Consider the following 21,176-nt stretch of genomic DNA (forward strand, 5'->3'; position numbering starts at 1 on the left):
ATATTCAACATATTTGAAAACCTACGACTCCATAAAAGTCATGGTTTATACCTTGGAGTTCTTCATGGATATGGGTTCAACTATCCCTATGATGGGAAAATCCACATAATATGACATGCTTATAATGCTACAAACGTACCATCCATTGTGCATGCACGCACCCACCCTAGCCCTGGCCCTCCATATGTGCAGGCATGCACATGCACACATTATTAATGGTGTGTGTGAGACTCAAAATGGGATCACTAAATTCTGCATTGAAGAGACTAAAATTTTACATTGATCAGAGTACTCTGTTTATGGTGACAAAGTCTCTTCAATCACACTGTTAGCTTAGTCAGTTCAAATTTATATAAAAAAAAAGATTAATCAATGATTTGGCTTCGCCATGACAATTTGTAGGAAGGTTCAAGTAGCAAAACCGGCATATTTCACCTCTACATGGGAAGGTGTCCCATAAGTAGCAGACTTCTCGATAACCTTCCCGTGGTGCTTTAACACATTCAAAAATCAAATGCAAAAACTATGTTGGTAATCCTATCAGTTGAAAAGATCCATCTTAATGTCTGTAACATCCAGCTGCAGTATCTCAGCCTCACATCCAAAAAGAGATCCAATACTGCAAAAAATATTGTGAGCATCAATCAATAAAACAATTGGCTTCTATACATAATCACGATAATTTTCTTTCCACACAATTGCTCGCACGAACCCACAACCTGGGATAACATGTGTACTTTCTACTTTCAAGCCAAGATCAAAAATAAAAATAATAATAATTTCCAAGTAAACCACCTTTTAGGCCCATTGATATAATTGATTTTATGGGTTTTGCAAGCACCAGCAATATTTAATTCATTAAAACATTAAGGGAAACAGTAGTTTTTTAGTTGTCTTGCTTTCAAACATCTTGACGTGCCCAACTTTGAATAAATAAGCTCTTCCTTCTCTTCTGCGAAATATTGGAAGGTGGAGACACATTAAAATGTGCACATCTGTATGGACTATGGCCACTCTCACCATCAAACACCCAAGACAAGTGTGAACTGCCTTCAGGTCTTGCGCAAGCCCACCAGACTGCGAGCATGTGTGGCTGCAAGGCAGCAGTGCACATGTTCCACCTTATGCACCAACAGATGATTCCAGAGAGGCTAGCCACGTCGGCCACTACCACACGAGAATCCTGCTGGGAGATGATCAACAGCCTCGCAGCTTGGAGGGTCCAGTGGACTCACTGTCACCAGACCATAGAAGTGTCTGCCACTGCTCCCAAAGAGACTGTCCACTACATAAGGACCGATCTCATCCACAACCTCCGCAGTCAGTAAAAGCGCCTTCAGTCCAGGGCTATGCCAGGCAAGAAAAGGCTCGCTTCGTACTACAGCCCCCATGGTGGCTCTTCCCACCACCCCTACATATGTAACTACCCTCCAAGGCAAGCCAGTCATTGAGGGAGTCTTGTCCTTTTTTTCGCCTTATTAGAGGGACTGTATCTAATAACATCCAATTCACCACCCAACCATGAAGCAACAGTATTATGAACTTGAGAAGTGAGCACTATTCTAATTATGCTTGCTTACTTGGGATAAGTTCGCCCCAAATCTCCATGTACAAACTCCTTGATATATGTCCCAGCCTGTCAATATAAACATGATTTTACTTCAGAGACGAATCTCAAACTTAAGATTTAGTAGTAAACCTATCAGGAGCAGATTAAGGTTATTGCAAATTTGACCTGAGTGCAAAGATGCAGTAAAAAGTAATGCTCAGTTCCAACCATCCTTTCAAGACGCATCCTGCGTAATTGCACCAAAAAAACAAGTAACACATAATTAATCCTTTTTAAAATGAAGGTGAGTATGAGTTCTAAGAGAGTAAATTTCACAATAGAAGCTAATGCAGAAGAAACAAAGCGGTCTACGTGTCCAGACCTCAGCTGATGTACAATGGGACATAGGAGAGGGGGACATTGTTGTACTGACCACCCAAGTACTTGTTTCTGGACAGTGGCACAGTTCAGGTCCAGTTTCGAGGCACGCAGAGGAGCTCAGCACCACCCCCCCCTCCCACACCAGAGAGGGGGTGGCCGGTCAGCCCAACGCCTGAGACACACAGGGGGAGGATGCTGGTCAGTAGAAGCTGGCGCGTTGACCCCGCAAATGCTACCACCAGCCGCAGCAGGGGTGCCGTCAGCTAGAGTGTCAGGCAGGCAGGTCCCCCGATTCCTGAGGTAACGGTGCCCACGGGTAACCATTATGAGCATTTATTCCAAGATCAGGTGGTGGGTGGTGCCCAAGAGGTGCTAGTGTCAGGTTCTCAATCTTCTGTACAACACCCCCCCCCCCGGGCCCCACGGCAGCCGCTTGCCCCCCTCCATCCCACCGCTCCTGATCCCTCCCGGCGCCAACAGCCTGACTCAGCTCGCCCCTTGATTCACTAGTTTTCTGATCCTGTGGCAGCATCCCCAGTGGCTGCCCTTCCTCCAGAGTTCCCTGCCCTCCCCTTCTGCCAGAACCTCTCCCACATTGACAGATTTTACACAGATGAGTGGGCATCCAGCAGGGGGGGTATGGTAGGCATCATGGCAGACACCACGCTCTCTGACCATGCCCCTGTCCTCCTCCACTTTGAGCACCCCTGTGTTAGCATATATCATCTCCTGTTGCTGGCTATTCTAGTGTCTACTGTCACAATCCGGAAACGTGTGCACAGAAAATCTTAATCCATACATAGCATCATGGCATAATACATAGGCATCTAACAATACATGAACATGCTTTGAAACCACTGAAATAATAATATGAAAGCCTGCACAAGACAACACTGGAGGCTGAAGTTGGGCCAGCCCCCCCCCCCTTAACTATGTTTATTTATTACCAACAAAGTGTTCCACTACAAGAGAGCAAGTGCCTGAGAGTAAGCACTCTACAGGCTGGCACCAGATACTTCCAGAATATGAAAAAAACAAGTAAAATAATTGCCTGAGGCCTCGATCTCAGCCTTCCAAGAGTTCTTCAGGCACAGCCACACTCTAGTACGTGATCACACCCTCTAGCAATAGTGCTGTCCCGAATAACCAGCCATGAAAACCTTAGCTCTCGCGACCCGAAGGTTCCACCCTTAGAGCCACAAGCCTCACACAAGTTTAAACACTCTTTGTTTTTTATTTCATCACGAAGAACCTTGCTGAGTTGGACTGAACAGCTCTGTTTATCATGCCAGACAGGTCACCCCAAGTGTAGAGAAGGGTACCCTGTTGATTGCCTTGAGCCCAGGGCCTTTGGAGCATCAGAAATCAGCCCTAATGTCTGCTGTCCAGCAGTCAACCAGTCGACCAGCCCTGCATAAGAGCCAGAAGCAATCGCCTAGGCCCTACATCAGAAGAGAGAGAGAGAGAGAGAGAGGAATTGCTTCTGACTCTAGCAACTGAGGGAGCAAGCGATCAGCCTTTATGCAGCCCTGGAAGAAGTTGAATAGCCCCAAAGATGCTGTCCAGTATGCAAACTAACACCTGTCAAACCCTAGAGTGTTCCACACACCAGAAATAGCTAGAAGTAGGTGCCTAGCTGCTTTTTGCCTTCTTCCCTCCCTAATTAGCAACTCTTAGAGCTAATATTGCATGAAGAGCTGCCCACCCTTGAGTAATGGCCAAGTTTCATTAAAAAATTAGTCCAACTGTTGTGAACACTCTATAAACTATCCGCCCAAACTTAAGTGTATGTGAACACTTTATAATTTGCCTGCCCGAATTTAAGTGTATGTGAACACCTACACTTATAATAAAATATAAGCTGTAAATTGAGTTTGGGATCACTTACCACCTGCAAAACACATAAGACCACTGCCTCAGTCCCAAAGAGGTGTGCACACACACATCCACAGGTTTCCAGGCGTACCCGAAGCCCATGGACAGTCAAATATAAGACATTGTCAAGCAGCTAAGATAAGTCATCCATGCATGTCAAATCATACAAATGCTTTATGCACAATATTCTAGATTCCATCTCCCAACTTATTCATGTTGTATAGAACTTGTCTCGGGCACCACCCATACAAGTACAAGGAATGCTCACCAAGGTGTCCACCCTTCCATGAGACGTCATCACCATGCTAGCAACTCTCACCAAGGTATCTACCCTTCTATGAAGCCCTTCCCCATGTACTCAGCCATGCCAAGAACTCACACCATGATATCAATCCTTCCATGGAGCCCTTCCACATGTAGCAAACCATGCTAGGAACTCACACCAGGAACTCAATCCTTCCATGGAGTCCTTCTGTCAAATCCCCACTGGATCTCCTCGTGATCGTTCCTGGTACGAGACTCGAAACCTGCAAACAAACAAACAAACAACAAGGGGGGTGCAAGCCTGACTCACCTCCCAACCATGACAGCCGTGGGCAAGCCCACAGTCTTGGCTATCCCCACCGAGCCACGAGCTGAGCTAACTAGGTTGACGTACCCACCAGCCTCTACCTCATGACGTCCCATACCACCACGAAGCTACCCTCGCGGGCCTCGAGACTGCTGCCGGCCTCGGCTGCATAAAGCAGGTGCATGTCTGCACTAGATCCAGACTCCAAGACCATAGAGCTCTCACAAACTCGCGAGACTCTCTATATCACTAATGACTAACCTTGGCCACCCTTTTATAGGCTCTTGGCCGGTCATCAGGCGTCCACACTTGGGCGCCCGCCCGTCCATACTTGGGTGCCCGCCCGTTAGTCTATCACTAACTCAGCTCGCCAATCAGCTTGCCTAGCTCCAAGCTTCCCCAAACCTCGAAGCTAGTCTTGCGTGCATGTCGCACACGATAGATACACACTGTGCACATGACATACTCCCCTTCCTCTAAGAGCTCACTCCTGAGCTCACTAAAAAGCCAGGGTAATCTCTCTGAAGAGTAGTTAATGTCTCCCATGTAGCGTCCTCCTCAACACGATCCTTCCACTTGATCTTGTATTCCGTGATAAGCGTATTACGCAATCTTCTTTCACGAAAGCCAAGAATCTTTTCAGGTTCGTGCGAAACAAATGTCATGTCCTCGACATCTATAATTTCTTGAGAAGTAACTAACTGATCTGTTCCACCCAGTACTTCCTTAAGTCTACTGACATGAAATACAGGATGAACTTTCACATGAGAAGGCAAATCCAATTCATATGCAACTGAACCAATCCTTCGTGTAATACGAAATGGTCCACAGTATCTAGGGGATAATTTCGGAGATCGACCTGTCCGTAAAGTCTCGGAATCTTTTGGAACTCGCAAATACACCATCGTTCCTTCAGAAAACTCTCTGGGTGAACGATGTCTATTAGAATAAAACCTGTCTCGGTCTTGAGCACTTCTAATAGATTCCTTCGCAACTTGTAACATTTCCTGCATCTCTTGCAAAAAATTACATAATCTTCTACATACCCTTTCATCTTTGGCCAATAAAAAGTGTGTTTCACTAACGATAGTGTCCTGTGTACCCCAGGGTGTCCAACAGAAGGGGCGTCGTGACACTCCTTAAGAATCTTGGACCTAATGTCCAGGATCTGTGGTACAAAAATTTTGTCATTACGGAATAGTAAACCATTCCGAATCATCCACTGGCCTCCTGCAGCCTGAATGGTAGACTGCTCGGTCATTGAGTCTTGGTCAATCAATGAGCTCCCGTCCTGGATCTTCTGTCAAAATGGACCAAAATAACTATCAGTCCTGCAAAGCCCTCTCAATGACTGAAATAAGTCAGTAGAAATCTCGGTGAACGACAAAGTATTCACCTCTCGAATTCGACTAAGCGCATTTGCAACATTATTCATGGATCCTTTCCGATAACGAATCTCAAAATCAAAATCTTGCATTAACTCAACCCAACGAGCTTTCCTTCCTCTCAAATCATCTGCATCACACACATACTTGATTGACTGATGATCAGTCAATACCACAAACTTGGAGCCATATAAATAATGTCTCCAAACCTTGAGAGCATGAATCACTGCATAAAGCTCTTTCTCAAGGGTTGGCCAACGAGATTGAGTGTCGTCTAGCTTTTTACTTTCAAAAGCAACCAGTCTACCATCTTGAAATAGAGCAGCCCCGATGGCATAGTCACTGGCATCAGTTTCAAGAACATAAGACCGGCTAGAATTGGGTAAGACTAAGATAGGTGCTTCCTTGACTTTATCTTTCAAAAGTCTAAAGGCCATATCCAAATCGTTATTCCAAGTGATAGGCTGATTTGACTTACGTCCACGACCTTTCAATAAGTCGGTCATCAGTAGTGTGAGCTGAGAGTACTCTCGCACAGATTTCCGAAGAAAAACAACAAAACCGAGAAAAGAACGAAGTTGTTTCACTGTTCGCGGTATAGGCCAGTCCAGAACCTTCTGAACTCGGTCATAATCAATGCTCAATCCATCTCGAGTGATCTTGTGTCCCAAGTAAATGATGTCGGTCATAAAAAACTCACAATTACTTAACTTAGCATATAGTCGATTCTGTCTTAAAATAGATAAGACAATCGTGAGGTGTCTAACATGATCCTCAAGAGTACGCCTATATATCAAAATATCATCCAGGAACACCACCACAAATTTTCCCAAATGGTCACGAAAAAGATCGTTCATCATTTGCTGGAAAGTGGCTGGAGCATTGGTTAACCCAAAAGGTAATACGAGAAACTCGTAATGGCCATACCTAGTCCGAAAGGTAGTTCTTTCGACATGCCTTTCATGAATACGTATTTGGTGATAGCCAGTACGTAAATCTATCTTCGTGAAATATTTCACTCCTGCTAACCGGTCAATCAGGTCATCTGATCAAGGGAGAGGATGACCGTTCTTAATTGTCAGCTTGTTCAATCTCTTGTAATCTATACACATTCTCCAGGTGTTGTCCTTCTTTCTTCTAAGCAACACAGGTGCACCCCAAGGTGATTTACTTGGACGGATCTGACCCATCCTCGGATAATCTTCGAGTTGTTTAGCCAACTCATCTTCCTCAGCTTGGCTCATCCTGTAAGGTGGAATACTGACAGGATGTCGCTAATTGGAGGCTGATTGGTACTGATTTTCGTCATGTTTCCATGCGAACTCGGTAGCTGTCCGTAGTGTTTCACTCTCTTTCTATCCCACCCACCATCCCTACAAGTGCAGAGAGCAACTCTTGGGCTGTTTTGGTGGTGGTGTTTTTCAGAGGAGGTACATCATGGCACTCATCCAACCTGGGGCGGTTCAGATACCCACTCTTCTAACTTTTTGCCAAGTTTGATGGCACAAACTACCAACATCTAAAAAGTCATGGTGGAAGCAGTCTTGGAGACTAACAATCTTCTGGAGTTCATCACTCGACCGGCCCTCCGGCCTAACCCGGACACCGTAGCGGATGAGGATAAGAGGGATGCCCTTATGCACAAAGCTGCTCTATGGGATCGGCTTAATGCCCATGCTCAGTCATTCATCCTTCTGAACTCTCAACCCTCAGTCATCACTCACATCAAACAAGATACCCATGCACATGTTGCCTGGAAGAGACTCTCCGACATCTACAACCGGAAGACACCCATGAAGAGAGTTTCTCTGGAGCTTCAAATGTTGAAGCTTTCACCACTGATAGTCTGATTCTACTTCCATGTGGGATCACATCAACAAACTAGAGTCATTGCAATCTGAGATTTATGGGTGCGGGAAGGAGATTTCCATTGAGGATATGGCCATTTGGCTAGTTGCTCAGTTGGCCCCAAAATATGAGAGCTTCTATTCTTCACTTCTTAACTCAGGACAAACGAAAACCATTACCTGGGATGAGCCGGTGCCTATGGTCCTTGATTAGGAGAGTAGATTCAGGGATTTTTCTTATAAGAGAGGTAACCAAGCTTTCATTGGACAGAGAGGAGGGCATCCCAACAAAGGCAAAGGTGGGGCACTTCCCTCTAAGGACTCTAAGGACTCCAAGGATGCTAAGCCAAAGGGTTCTTCAACTCCTAATTCTTTTGGCAACCAGAAGGTCTATGATTACTGCTCCAAACAAGGATACTTATGGCGACAATGCTGGAGCCGCATGTGGAACTTGGAAGGGAAGTCGAAGGACAAAGGGGCAAGCTCATCCGCCAAAGTCGTGGAGTCGTCAACTTTCGTCACCTTGATTGATCTCGAGCCCAATACTCCCCATCTAGTGGTAGAGCTGGCTTTTCCTTCTTGTTCCCACTCTCCTTAGTGGATTTTGGACAACGGTGCTACATAGCACATGACTTATCACAAGGACTGGCTTGATGAACTGCAGTAACCGCGACAGAGTTGCCATCGAAGATAACTCTATCGTCCCCATTCTTGGCGAAGGAACAATGCCCCTCATTTCGGATGGAAATGGAGGGAAGTACACCTTGAGAGTGCTATATGTGCCAGACTTAGGATTTCATCTCCTTTCCTACATGAGATTTGCAAATTGGGCACTAAGGTGGAATTTATGGCACTACGTCGGGACCCTCTCACTAACAGGATCGTAAAGCAAGGCATCGAGGACCATGGCCTCTACAAACTCATGGCTCTTTATTCACATAGGTACCCACACAGGTGATCTTTGGCATGCTAGATTTGGACATCTTCATTTGGAGGCCTTCCAGAAGGCTTTTCACGAGCAATTGGTGGATGGATTGCTAGATGCTGGCACACGTGAGGGCCCTTGTCACTTGTCTCAAAGGGAAACAACATTGGGAGGCCTTTCCAAAGAAGGCTACACACGGCAAGCTACGGCACCCTCTGGAGTTGGTCCCAGCAGCGAATTTGTGCGGCCCAATGCACACTCCGTCTCTTGGTTCTGCCAATTATGTTCTTTGCCTGCACACCTGTGCACTACCCGCCATTCCCGTCACCCCCCCTCCTCTCTGGCTGCCATTCACCTTGCTCCCCTCTTCACTTCGCACTTCTCCTCCTGCCCACCATCCCCTTCTTTGCTTCGCACTCCTCCTGCCTGCCTTCACCTCGCCCTGCCCATCACCTCATCCAGCCCCCCATCCAGGCCTTCCTTCCCCGCCTTACTCCTGTCCTTCTGCCCGCCTTTGCTTCTGTCGCTGCCATCTCTTGCCCTTCTTGCCCTCCCCTCCACTCGCTTTTGCTCCAAGCCCTTGTTGTACCAAATCTTCAGCTCCCCTTCACACACCTACCTCCTGTTGGACTGTGTTCTCATCTCCAAGTTTTTTCCAATTTATTGCACCATTTATGCAGCATATTTATTTGATGTATTTTACTTAGTCATGTGTATTTTTTCCTACATTTTTAGGTATTTTTCCCCGACCATAGGTATTTTTCACTAGTCATGGGTTTCTTCTATTGGCCAACTTCGCATTTTTGCCATTTAATTCCTTCATCATTTTTCTCAAGTGTTGGATCATTGTTGGCTACTCCAAGTCTCTCCTCTACTTCCACTTGCTACCTTCAACCATTCTCTCATGGTATCAAAGCGCTAAGGTTCTCAGTCCCTTGTTTCTACATTCTGCAGGAAGACTGCAGCCCTCCCTCCCTGCAGGAGGCAAAACGCAAATTTTTTGTTTCCCTAATTTTTGTATTTTGTCCCTACGCAAACTTTTTGTTTCCTTGGTTTTGTATTTTGTCCCTACCCAAACTTTTTGTTTCCCTAATTTTTGTATTTTGCACCTACCCGGAAGTAATTTTTGTATTTTGCATGTACACCGGAGTAACGGTAGTAGTTACCTTGGACTAATGGTAGAACCTACCCCGGACTAGCTCCATTAGCCTCTCCCTCCTTTACTTCATCGCGCATCGGGTTGTCTCCCATCTTCACCCGTGTGCATTGATCTCGGGAAGAAGTATAGTTCTACATCTTTCTTTCACCTCATCTAGCATTTAGGGAGGAGTGGGCAATCCCCGGGTACCTACTTGTAGCCTTTCCACTGTAGATTCGAGAGGAGGATTCCATGGCTTCTACACCAACTGTCATCTCTTCATATGTTCCCCAACTTCCCAAGGAATCCATCCTAGATGGGACCAACTACCTTGATTGGTCTTTCTAGATGAAGACTTTACTTCGGTATCATCAGCTGTGGGGGGGGCCAACACCAAGCCAACTATAACTTCTCCTCAGGCTGAAATTGATGCTTGGCTTGATAAGGATGCTCGGGCACATGCGTTCATCATCTTCAATATTAAACCATCTATTGCTCGTCAATTTGATGACAACGATGATAAGACCACAAAAGAATTGTGGGATGCCTTTCAAAGGAGGTATTATAGAGAGAACTCTACTCTGAAGATTGCCTTGGATAATCAGCTTGCCAACCTGAAGATCTCTGATATTGCCAACATTGTGGATTCCATCACAGAGTTTGTTACCATCCAGAAGCAATTGGTCTCTTTGGGGAGAAGGGCTATTGATGAAGACTTTGTTCATCGGCTCCTCACCGAGTTGCCCAAAACTTTCTCATCTTTCTGTGATACTATTTCACTTCTTCCCTCTACTCCCGATTTCCAGACTGTTGACTGTTGCAACAAGAAGAGAGAAGGTAGTTCTGTGAAGAAGCCCACCAATCAAACCTCTCTGTCTACGAACCAATCCCAGAGATCCTCTTCCACCTAGGAGATTATCTTCATTGGCATTGAGGAGCTTTCCACAGACTCATCTGTTCCTGCCACCTCACGTCTTATGGATTGGGTGGTTGACAGTGGATGCACTACTCACATGACTCATGATAGGTCCATTCTGCATGATATTTGGCCTAGCTCTTCGAAGGTGTCCATTGGTGATGCTTCCAACCTCGAGGCCTCTTGCGTGGGTGTCACGAATACGGAAGCGTGTGCACAGAAAACCTTATCCCATACATAACATCATGGCATAATACATAGCATCTGACAATACATAATCATACTTTGAAACCACTGAATCAACAATATGAAAACTTGCACAAAACACGGCACTAGGGGGCTGAAGTTGGACCAGCCCCCCCGAGGTATCTTTATTACCAACATAGTGTTTCGGTACAAGAGAACGGGCGCTAGAGAGTTAAACACTCTTCAGGCTGGCACCAGATACATCAAGAATATGATGAAAACAAATCAAACAATTGCCTGAGACTTCATTCTCAGCCTTCCAAGAGTTCCTCGGGCACAGCCACACTCTAGTAAATGATCACACCCTCTAGCAGTGGTGCTGTCCCGAATAACCAGCCATGAAAACCTTGGCTTTGGCCACCTGAAGGTTCCACCCTTAGAGCCATAGGCTTCATGTAGGTTTATATACTGTTTGCCTTCGAATCCGCTGTGAAGAACCTTGCTGAATTGGACTGAACAGCACTGTTTTCAGTCCACAAACATACTGTACAGGTCACCCCAAGAGATGAGATGGGTGCCCTGTTGTTGGCCTTGAACCTAGAGCCTTCGAAGCATCAAAACTCAGCCCTGAAACCTGTTGTATAGCAGTCGCCCTGCCTTGTAGAGGAGCCAGAAGTGGTCACTTGTTTCAAGGGAGAGAAAGAGAAGAATCACTTTTGTCTATAGCAGCTATGGAGGCAAGCAACCAGCTATAAATCAGCCTTGCCAGGAGTCAACCAGCCCTCAAGAGCTGTTTTGCATGCCAAACTGACACCTGCAGGATGTTCCACCAAAAACAGCTGGAAAGGGGGGGCACCTAGCTGATTTTGGTTTCTCCCTCCCAAAATAGCAATTCGTGGAACCATTATTGCTTGTTGGGCTGCCCACCTTGAGTAATGGCCAAATTTCATTAAAAACTAGTCCTCTTGATGTGAACACTTTAAAAATTGTCCGCCCATACTTAAGTGCATGTGAACACTTTATAATGTCTGCCCATATTTAAGTGTATGTAAACACCTGCACTCATAAACCTTACTATAATTAAATATAAGGTGTAAATTGAGTTTGGGGTCACTTACCACCTACAAAACACATAAGACCACCATGGCCGCCTCAGTCCCAAACAGGTGTGCACACACGCGTCCACAAGGTTTCCAAGCGTTCTCGGAGCCCATGGACAATCACAAGTAGAAATACCACGCTTTGTCCATGCAACCAAGACAAGTCATTCATGCATCTCAAAACACACACAAATGCTTTATGCATAATATTCTGGATTCCATCTCCCAATTTATTCATCTTGTACCGAACCCATCTCGAGCATCATCCATACAGGTATAAAGAATGCTCACCAGGGTGTCCACCCTTCCATGAGCCTTCATCAGCATGCCAGGAACTCTCACCAGGGTATCCACCCTTCCATGAAGCCCTTACTGAGTCATGCCAGAAACTCACACCAGGATATCAATCCTTCCATAGAGCCCTTCCACATGTAACCAATCATGCCAGGAGCTCACACCAGGTCTCAATCCTTCCATGGAGTCCTTCCACATGTAACAAACCTGTTGGGTTTTATGCTGTGTATGCACCCAGAGGAGTGCTAGTGATCATCAGTAGATTACTGGGGCACTTTTTACTTCAGTTAGTGGAGGTTTTTTCCCCAGTTTAGCTCAGTTTCCTTATATGCAGTTTATAAGTGTTTTGGTCCACCCGGCACATTTATGGCCGGACATGTGAACACTTATCTTTAGGGTCACTATCATGTGGCTATTGTACTTCACCTTTTTGATTATTCATGTATACTGAAGTCGTGTTCTCTCCTCTCTTGGTTTACACGCTTGCTTGAAGCTCCTGTAAACCCTAACCCTAATACTGCAGCTCCTTCATTTGGTATCAGAGCATTGAAGCTCTGCCTTGCACTGCCCGTACATTGCCATTGTTGTGCGCTATATTGAGGTCTCAGAATCTGTTGCCCGTACACTGCGCCGTACAATTACTCATGCTGCCCGTACATCTGTGCGCCGTACAGCAGCTTCAGTACCTTCTGCCCGTACTTCTGAGCGCCGTACAGCTGTGCGCCTGCTGCCCGTCCACCCACTGTGCGCCGCCTTCAGCTACAGCTGTGCGCCTGCTGCCCGTACACCCACTGTGCGCTGCCTTCAGCTACACCTGTGCGCCTGCAGCCCGTACACCTGTGCGCCGCCTTCAAATCGTCGCCTTCAGCACCCGTACCAGCTCTAGTCAATGCTGGTCGCCTTTGTGTACTCAGTCAACTGCTGCGCCTGTACCTGATACGCACATCTGAACCTGCAGCTGACGTGAACCTGCTCGCCCAACACAATACTGTACCTGCCCGTACAGTAAGCGCTACCTGCACAGTACTTCCACCTACATCAGTCCTGTGAAGTACAGTAATCTGTACTTGCACTTTGGTGATCAGTACCTGCAGAAATACCACAAGCTACACAGTCATTCAGTGGTAAGCATTAAAATTCAGTTTTTGGGCATTTTTATTTTCTCTGTGAAAAATATACAGGCACAACAAACATATTTTCTAGCAAAGAACAATACAGGTTTTTTGCACAGTTTGGGTGCAGCAAATTTGGGCATTTTTGGGGCATTTTGGCATTGTGTACGCCATTTGCTGCTCTACTCAGTCATTGGTGCATTGAGCTGCACATTCAGAGGATTGAGAGTGCAGGCATATTTGGGTGAACTGTATTCTGTTGAGTACAGTTGTTATCAGGGTTTCTGCTATTGGGTTTTTTGGTAAACAGGTACAACATTGTGCGTAAAGCATAATGGCAAATCAACAGCAAAGTGATGTATTCACATATTTGTCTAAGGAAGACAAATTGGATGGCACGAACTACTCCTTGTGGAGTTTTATGCTGAAAAATGTGCTTGTGGCAAAAGGTCTTTGGGATTTTGTTAGTGGTGATGAACCACGTCCAGGTCCATTGGCTCCAGAGACTCCTCCCCAAGGGGATGCTCGTGGACGAGGACAACACGTACAGGCTCCAGGACAGCCATTGCCTGTTCAGAGAACAAATGCTCAAAAGACATGGGATGCCAGGGATGCACAAGCTTTGTCACTCATTGCATTGTCAGTACAGAGGTCCATTATACCTCATATTCGTTCAGCTGGCTCTTCACAGAATGCATGGGTGACTTTGGAGCAGATGTATGCTGCTCGTAATGAGGCTAGGATCTCATTTTTGAAAAGAGAGCTGGAAAATCAAAAAATGAATGAAGGAGATGATATGTCTAGCCACTTAAACAAGCTGCAGGATTTGAGAGAGCAACTCATCAATGTGGATGAGATTATTCCTGAGACACAGCTTGTGTCCACCATCTTGCACTCTTTGCCACGATCTTACTTGGCTTTTCATACCTCTTTGAACCTCAGCATGAGGAATGCTGTTGAACCCCTCAAGTATCAAGAACTTGTTGCTCTCTTACTACAAGAGGAGCAAATGAGGAAGAATATGAATATGAACACAAATGCTGAACAAGCATTTACTACAGGTCAAAAGGGGAAAGGAAAATCGCAGCCAAAGAGTGCAAATCAAAATTCAGGTGATGGTGGTTCTTCACAGGATACCAAGAAAAGTGATGGACAGCCCAAGAAGAAGGGCAAATGTCATTACTGTAAGAAGCCAGGTCACTACATCACGGAATGTAGGAAAAGGATTGCCAAAGAGAAGGCAAAGGAAGTTGGGATGTCTGTTAATGATGCTTCTAAAGCTCCTCCAGAGACTGCTTCTTTTGTTGAGGACAGGGATTACTGTTTTTATACATGCAGCTATGATGCCTCTTGGTCTTCACAGGCACTCAGTTTGACAGAGCATGCATGTACTTGGTATTTTGATAGTGGTGCCTCAAAGCATATCACATCTCGCAGGGATGTGTTTAGTCATGTTGGCCCCGCCCCTGTTGGCAAAACTGTTCAGTGTGCCAACAATGCTTCATATCCAGTTCGTGGCATTGGGGAGATTCAGCTCACAGCCATTGATGGCTCCATTCTCCGCCTTACAGATGCCTTATATGTACCAGGGATAAAGAAGAATTTGTTGTCCATTTCTTCTTTAGCACATTGTGGAATGCAAGTCCACTTTGATGATGATAAATGCATGGTCAGAGACAAAGCTAATGCCTTGACCTTGATGCTTACTGGTACACTATGTCATGGACTTTATCAGTTGGATGCATTTCAGCCAGTGGATCAGTCTGCTTATAATGCATTCACTCTTACTCCAGCTATGGTTGATGCGGAGTTATGGCATGCTCGCATGAGGCATGTAAATTTTGGTAGTCTTATGCTTATGCAGCGACATAATATGTTTACAGATCTACCTCTCATGGAGAAGCCTCCAGATCACATTTGTGAAGGATGTATTTTGGGAAAAATGCACAGGTTTTCCTTCCCACGTGATCAGGCTCTAAGAGCAACTGCAAAGTTGCAACTTATACACAGTGATCTTTGTGGTCCCATGCAGACGAACTCATTAGGTGGTTGCTTCTATTTTGCAACATTTATTGATGACTTCTCTCGTATATGCTGGGTGTATCCTTTGACACAGAAATCACAGGTATATGATGCATTTTTGGCCTTTGTAGCACTTGCTGAGACAGAGTCAGGATGCAAGGTGAAGACTCTCCGTTCTGACCGAGGGGGGGAATATATGTCACATATGCTGAATTCCTTTCTTGGGAGTAGAGGTATAAAACATCAGTATACTACTCCTTACACTCCACAGCAGAATGGGGTTGCAGAAAGGAAGAATCGGTCACTCATGGAGATGGCCAGATGTATGCTAAAGGCAAAAAGGCTACCACATATCTTTTGGGTGGAAGCAGTCATGTGTGCTTGTCATATTTTGAATCGATGTCCCACAAAGGCATTGGTTTCTATTACTCCTTTTGAGGCTTGGCATGGCCGCAAGCCTTCTCTATCGCATTTTCGTATCTTTGGGTGTCTTGCATATGCACACATACCCAAAGAGTTGAGGAGGAAGCTGGATGATAAAGCCACAAAATGCATTTTTGTTGGGTATAGCCGTGAGAGCAAGGGCTACAGGTTATATGACCCACTATCTAGGAAGATATTCACTAGTCGGGATGTGATTTTTGATGAAAAATCAGAAATATCCATGGCTGGTTATGAGGCAAATCAGGCTGAAAATGATGTGTTTGAAGGTCTACTACCCATGGAGTTTCATTCCACAATTGGTGATCCAACTCATGAGGGTACAGGACAGCCAGCAAATGATGTAGGTGGTGCAGAAATTCAGCAGCCAAATGAGCCAGAAGCTGAACCAAATATGGGGCAGCAGGCACCACAGGTCAGACATATACCTAGATGGTATTTGAGGACATTACAGGACAGCCATTTAGAGGGTCCTCTTGCTGGTCGTACTCGTAGGGAGACAAGGACCAATGAGCATGCACACATCATGGATTTGAATCTCGTTATGGCAGCCAGTTTACAGGATGATGATGAGCCTGATTCATTTGTGGATGCACGAGATAATGTGCATTGGAACAAAGCCATGTAGGATGAGTTTGATTCTATTAAAAAGAATCAAACATGGGATTTGGTTGATCTGCCCAAAGACAAGAAAGCAATTGGTACTAAATGGGTCTATAAGTTGAAAAGACATGCAGATGGATCCATTGACAGGTACAAAGCCCGTCTAGTTGCAAAGGGCTATGCACAGAAGAAGGGCATTGATTATGAGGAGACATTTGCTCCTACATCCCGTATGTCGACACTTAGGTGTGTCATTGCATTGGCTGCACATCGTGGTTGGGTTGTTCACCAGTTGGACATAAAGATTGCATTTCTACATGGGGACCTCGAGGAGGAAGTTTATGTATTTCAGCCCATGGGTTTTGCAGAACATGGTCATGAGGGGAAAGTTTGCAGGCTGAAAAAGGCCTTGTATGGTTTGAAACAAGCTCCACGAGCTTGGTATGCAAAAATAGATGCTTTTCTACTCACTCAGGGATTTGTGAACAGTCCATCAGAGGCCACTCTGTATGTAAAGAAAGAAGAGACAGATCTGCTGGTCATCAGTCTTTATGTGGATGATCTCTTGCTCATGGGATCAAATGATGACAAAATTGCAGCTTTTAAGGAGATACTGCAACAGACATTTAACATGTCTGACTTGGGCCTTGTACATTACTATTTGGGCATACAGTTTGTGCAGGATAACATAGGCATTGGGTTGTTGCAATCACGTTATGTTGCTAAACTTCAGGAGAAGTTTAAATTTCAGGATTGCAAGCCTATTAGTACTCCTATGGAGCCTGGGATGAAATTGTCACTCCAAGATGACAGTGTTTCCTTTGATGCCACTACATATGCTCAGGCTGTTGGGTGCCTCATTTACTTGTGTAATACAAGGCCAGATATTCAGTATGCAGTCTCTCAGTTGAGCAGATTCATGCACAGCCCACGGTTGTCACATTGGCAAGCTGTGAAGCGTGTATTCCGTTATTTGCAGGGTACCTTGTCTCTTGGATTGCTTTATCCTGAGGGGGGTGACATGCAGTTACACGCTTACAGTGATTCAGATTGGGCTGGTGATTTTGATACCAGACATTCCACTAGTGGAAATTGTTTCTTCCTTGGCTCTTCATGCATTTCTTGGCTAAGCAAGAAACAGACCACAGTGGCCACTTCGTCTTGTGAGGCAGAGTACAGAGCAGCCTACACTACTACTGTTGAGTGTGTTTGGCTGCGTCGTCTCATGACTGATATGGATATTTCAGTGGAGGAGCCTACACCTATCTATACTGATAGTCAGAGTGCCATTGCTGTGGCCAGGAATCCTGTGTTTCATGCTCGCACGAAACACATTGAGATTCACTATCATTTTGTTCGGGAGAGACTCCAGGCAGGAGATATCAGTCTGATCTACTGTCCTACAGATCAGAATGTGGCAGACATCTTCACCAAGGCATTACCACGTCCGAAATTTGAAGCATTCCGCAATGCTTTGAATTTGTTTCCTTTTGGTGGATGATGTACAGTGATCACATATCACTCCAGGGGGGTTTGTTGGGTTTTATGCTGTGTATGCACCAAGAGGAGTGCTAGTGATCATCAGTAGATTACTGGGGCACTTTTTACTTCAGTTAGTGGAGGTTTTTTCCCCCAGTTTAGCTCAGTTTCCTTATATGCAGTTTATAAGTGTTTTGGTCCACCCGGCACATTTATGGCCGGACATGTGAACACTTATCTTTAGGGTCACTATCATGTGGCTATTGTACTTCACCTTTTTGATTATTCATGTATACTGAAGTCGTGTTCTCTCCTCTCTTGGTTTCCACGCTTGCTTGAAGCTCCTGTAAACCCTAACCCTAATACTGCAGCTCCTTCAAAACCATGCCAGGAGCTCACACTAGGATCTCAATCCTTTCATGGAGTCCTTCCACATGTACTAAACCATGCCTAGAACACACACCAAGGTCTATACCTACCCTTCAATGGTGTTCCTCCACATGTGTTTAGTCAGAAATATGACATTCTCCTCGGCTTCTAATCAGTTGTCCGCAACTGAAAAGCGGCCAAATAAACCTATACAAGATCTGGATAATCCTTGAAGTAGTCTTAATCTACCCATTTCGCATCCAAAGTGGGGTAGTTCTTAAACTTCACAAGGAACCTGCAGATAAGCCTGCCACCAATAGCTCTCTGTTCCTTATGAAACACAATCTATTCGGGTTGAAGCACTTCTTCAAGCTCATCAATTTTGGGTTGGTCCTCAATAACCGGCTCAAGCAGCTCAGTACCCACATATTTCTTGAGGAAGCTAACATGAAAAACATTATGTATGCGCCAATGTTCAGGCAAAGCAAGCATGAAAGCCACCTCATTAATCCGTTCCAACACTTGGAATGGCCCATAGTACCTGGGAGACAACTTTGGCCACTTGCCTTCCTTGCCAGGTTGCTTTCGAAGGCATGCCTTCTCAAACTTAAGAAGCACCCAATCACCCTCTTTAAAATCCACTTGTTTGCGATGTTTATCTCCAGCTTTCTTATGCTTTTGTCGAGTTCTTTGTATGGCTGTCCGTACCTGTGAGAAAGTTGTATCCACATCTCTAATATACTCATCCGCAGCAAAGATTTCATCCTTCGTGCGAAGGATAGGTGTGGAAGCATCACCCTGCCATAAACAATCTCAAAGGGTGCTTTCCCAGTGGAGGTATGCACCGTATTGTAATAAGCAAACTCCACAAGAGACAAGTACTTCTCCCAATCTGATTTTCGCTGAGCCACAGCATTTGAGCAAATCAAGTACAGTTGAACTTGCAATTTCACTCTGACTGTGCCTATCCGTCTGTGGATGATAAGCTGATGAAAAGTTTAGTTTTGTGCCCATATTATCAAATAAAGTCTGCCAAAACAAACTTGTGGTTCTCGGATCCCTATCTCCACAATAGTCTTAGGCATACCATGATGCTTGAAAATCTAGGCCAAGGATATTCTCGCCATGTGCTCAAGCTTAATAGTCTTTCGCACAGGAATGAAATGAGCCTGCTTGCTAAACCTGTCAACAATGATGGTCCATATGGCGTCATTTCGCTACTACGTTTTAGGCAAATCCATGATAAAATCCATGGCTATGGACTCCCATGGCTTATCCGAAATAGGCAACAGTTGAAGCAAACCGGGTGCCTTATGCCTGTCAAACTTCACTTTCTAGCAAACCATACATTTGCGCACATAAACATCTATGTCTCTATGCATGTTTAGCCAGAAAAAGCACCTCTCCAAAGCCTGCGTAGTGGCAAGAATTCCTCTATGCCCTACATACGGCAATGCATGGCCTTCATCCATCACCTAAATTCGTAAATCCTTATGCACACACAAGGGATTTTGCATCATCAAATATCCATCCCGTATGCAATAGTTCAGGGCTGAAATACCCTACTGTAAATCAGTCCATATAAGCTGAAAATCATCATCCATATCATAGGAATTTCACATGTCGGAAAGATCCTAATGATAGGCAACTGTGACAACATGCACCTGTGGCCTTCTAGAAAGAGCATCTACCACTACATTCTTTTTACCGAGTGTATGCAAAATCTGAAAATAAAGCATAGAGAGGAAATTTGCCCCTCTCATATGCTTCTCTGATAATTTAGTTTGCGTCAAAAAGTAACGCAAACTCTGGTGATCCGTTTTGACAACAAATTCAGTCCCAAGAAGATAACGCTTCCATACCGTAAGGGCATGAATCACTGCCAATAACTGTTTTTCATAAACCTGCAAGTGAAGCTCTGCATGTTGAAGACGCCTTCTTTCAAAAGATATGGCGTGACCTTCATGATTCAAAACAGCTCCAATGTTGTCCCCACATGAATCACACTCAACTGAGAAGGGTTTATGTAAATCTAGAATAATCAATACCGGTCCTGATATGATACAAGCTTTCAACTTATGGAAAGCTTCCTCCTCTACATCATTCCACTTAAAGACAGCTTTCTTCTTAGTGAGATCATGCAAAGGTGAGGCAATCTCAAAGAAGTGTCTGATAAACCTCTTGCAGTATGCACATAACCCAAGAAAACTTCTGACTTGGTGAACCAACTTCAACTCGGGCCAATCTTAGATAGCCTGTATTTTGCTTAGATCCATGCGTACCCCATCCTTGGATACAATATGACCAAGATAATGAATCTCAGATAAGAAGAATTCACTCTTCTTACCATTTATGTAGAGCTTATGATATCTAAGCTCTTCAAAAACTGTCACCAAGTGTTCTCAATGCTCTTCCTCATTCGTTGAGAAGATAATGATGTCATCAAAGAATGTGCCGGTAAACTTCCGGTGTTTCCTGAATATGCGGTCCATCATTTGATTACAAGTGGCGGGAGCATTAGTAAGGCCAAAAGGCACTACCAAAAACTCATATAGCCCAAAAGCGGTTCGGAAATCCATCTTATGGACATCCTGAGGTGCCACTCTGATCTGATGATAGCCACTTTTGAGATCAATGCGGCTAAAACAAGCAACTCCTCCCAATTTATCCAAAATACCATCTATGCATGGAATAGGAAACTTGTTCTTAATCATGATTTTATTCAAGGCACGATAATCCACACAAGCGGTACTAACCATCCTTCTTTTGTACCAAAAAACTGGCGAAAAATAGGGAGAAGAGCTACGGCGTACTAGCTCTTTCTCAAGCAAGTCATTAACTTGCATCATAATCTCCTCTTGCTGACTGGAACTCACCCGATAAAGGTGGCCTATTAGGAGGAGAACTACCTCAATGCGATGATCTTCGGATCTCTCTGGTGGTAACTCACCAGGTAAAGCATCATGAAAGCAATCGCTAAAAC

At 44.9% G+C, this 21,176-nt stretch overlaps 1 protein-coding gene across 3 annotated transcripts in view; it reads right to left on the reverse strand.

The window, feature by feature from the left end:
* Nucleotides 1-242: 242 nt before the first annotated feature.
* Nucleotides 243-21,176, reverse strand: part of LOC147633430 (Pseudouridine synthase family protein) — a 56,151-nt gene continuing 35,217 nt past the window's right edge. For all 3 annotated transcript variants that reach the window (XM_086806505.1, XM_086806503.1, XM_086806504.1), the window contains 3 exons: nucleotides 1,736-1,796; nucleotides 1,581-1,636; nucleotides 243-619 (listed from right to left, as the gene is read on the reverse strand). In XM_086806505.1, coding sequence (XP_086662631.1) covers nucleotides 541-619; nucleotides 1,581-1,636; nucleotides 1,736-1,796 — 196 coding nt within the window. In that variant the 3' untranslated portion in view covers nucleotides 243-540. The remainder of the gene's footprint in view (nucleotides 620-1,580; nucleotides 1,637-1,735; nucleotides 1,797-21,176) is intronic.

This window comes from Cibotium barometz, chromosome 12, assembly GCF_041138505.1.
Source record: "Cibotium barometz isolate CiBa-2024 chromosome 12, ASM4113850v1, whole genome shotgun sequence".
NCBI classification, from domain to species: Eukaryota; Viridiplantae; Streptophyta; class Polypodiopsida; order Cyatheales; family Cibotiaceae; genus Cibotium; species Cibotium barometz.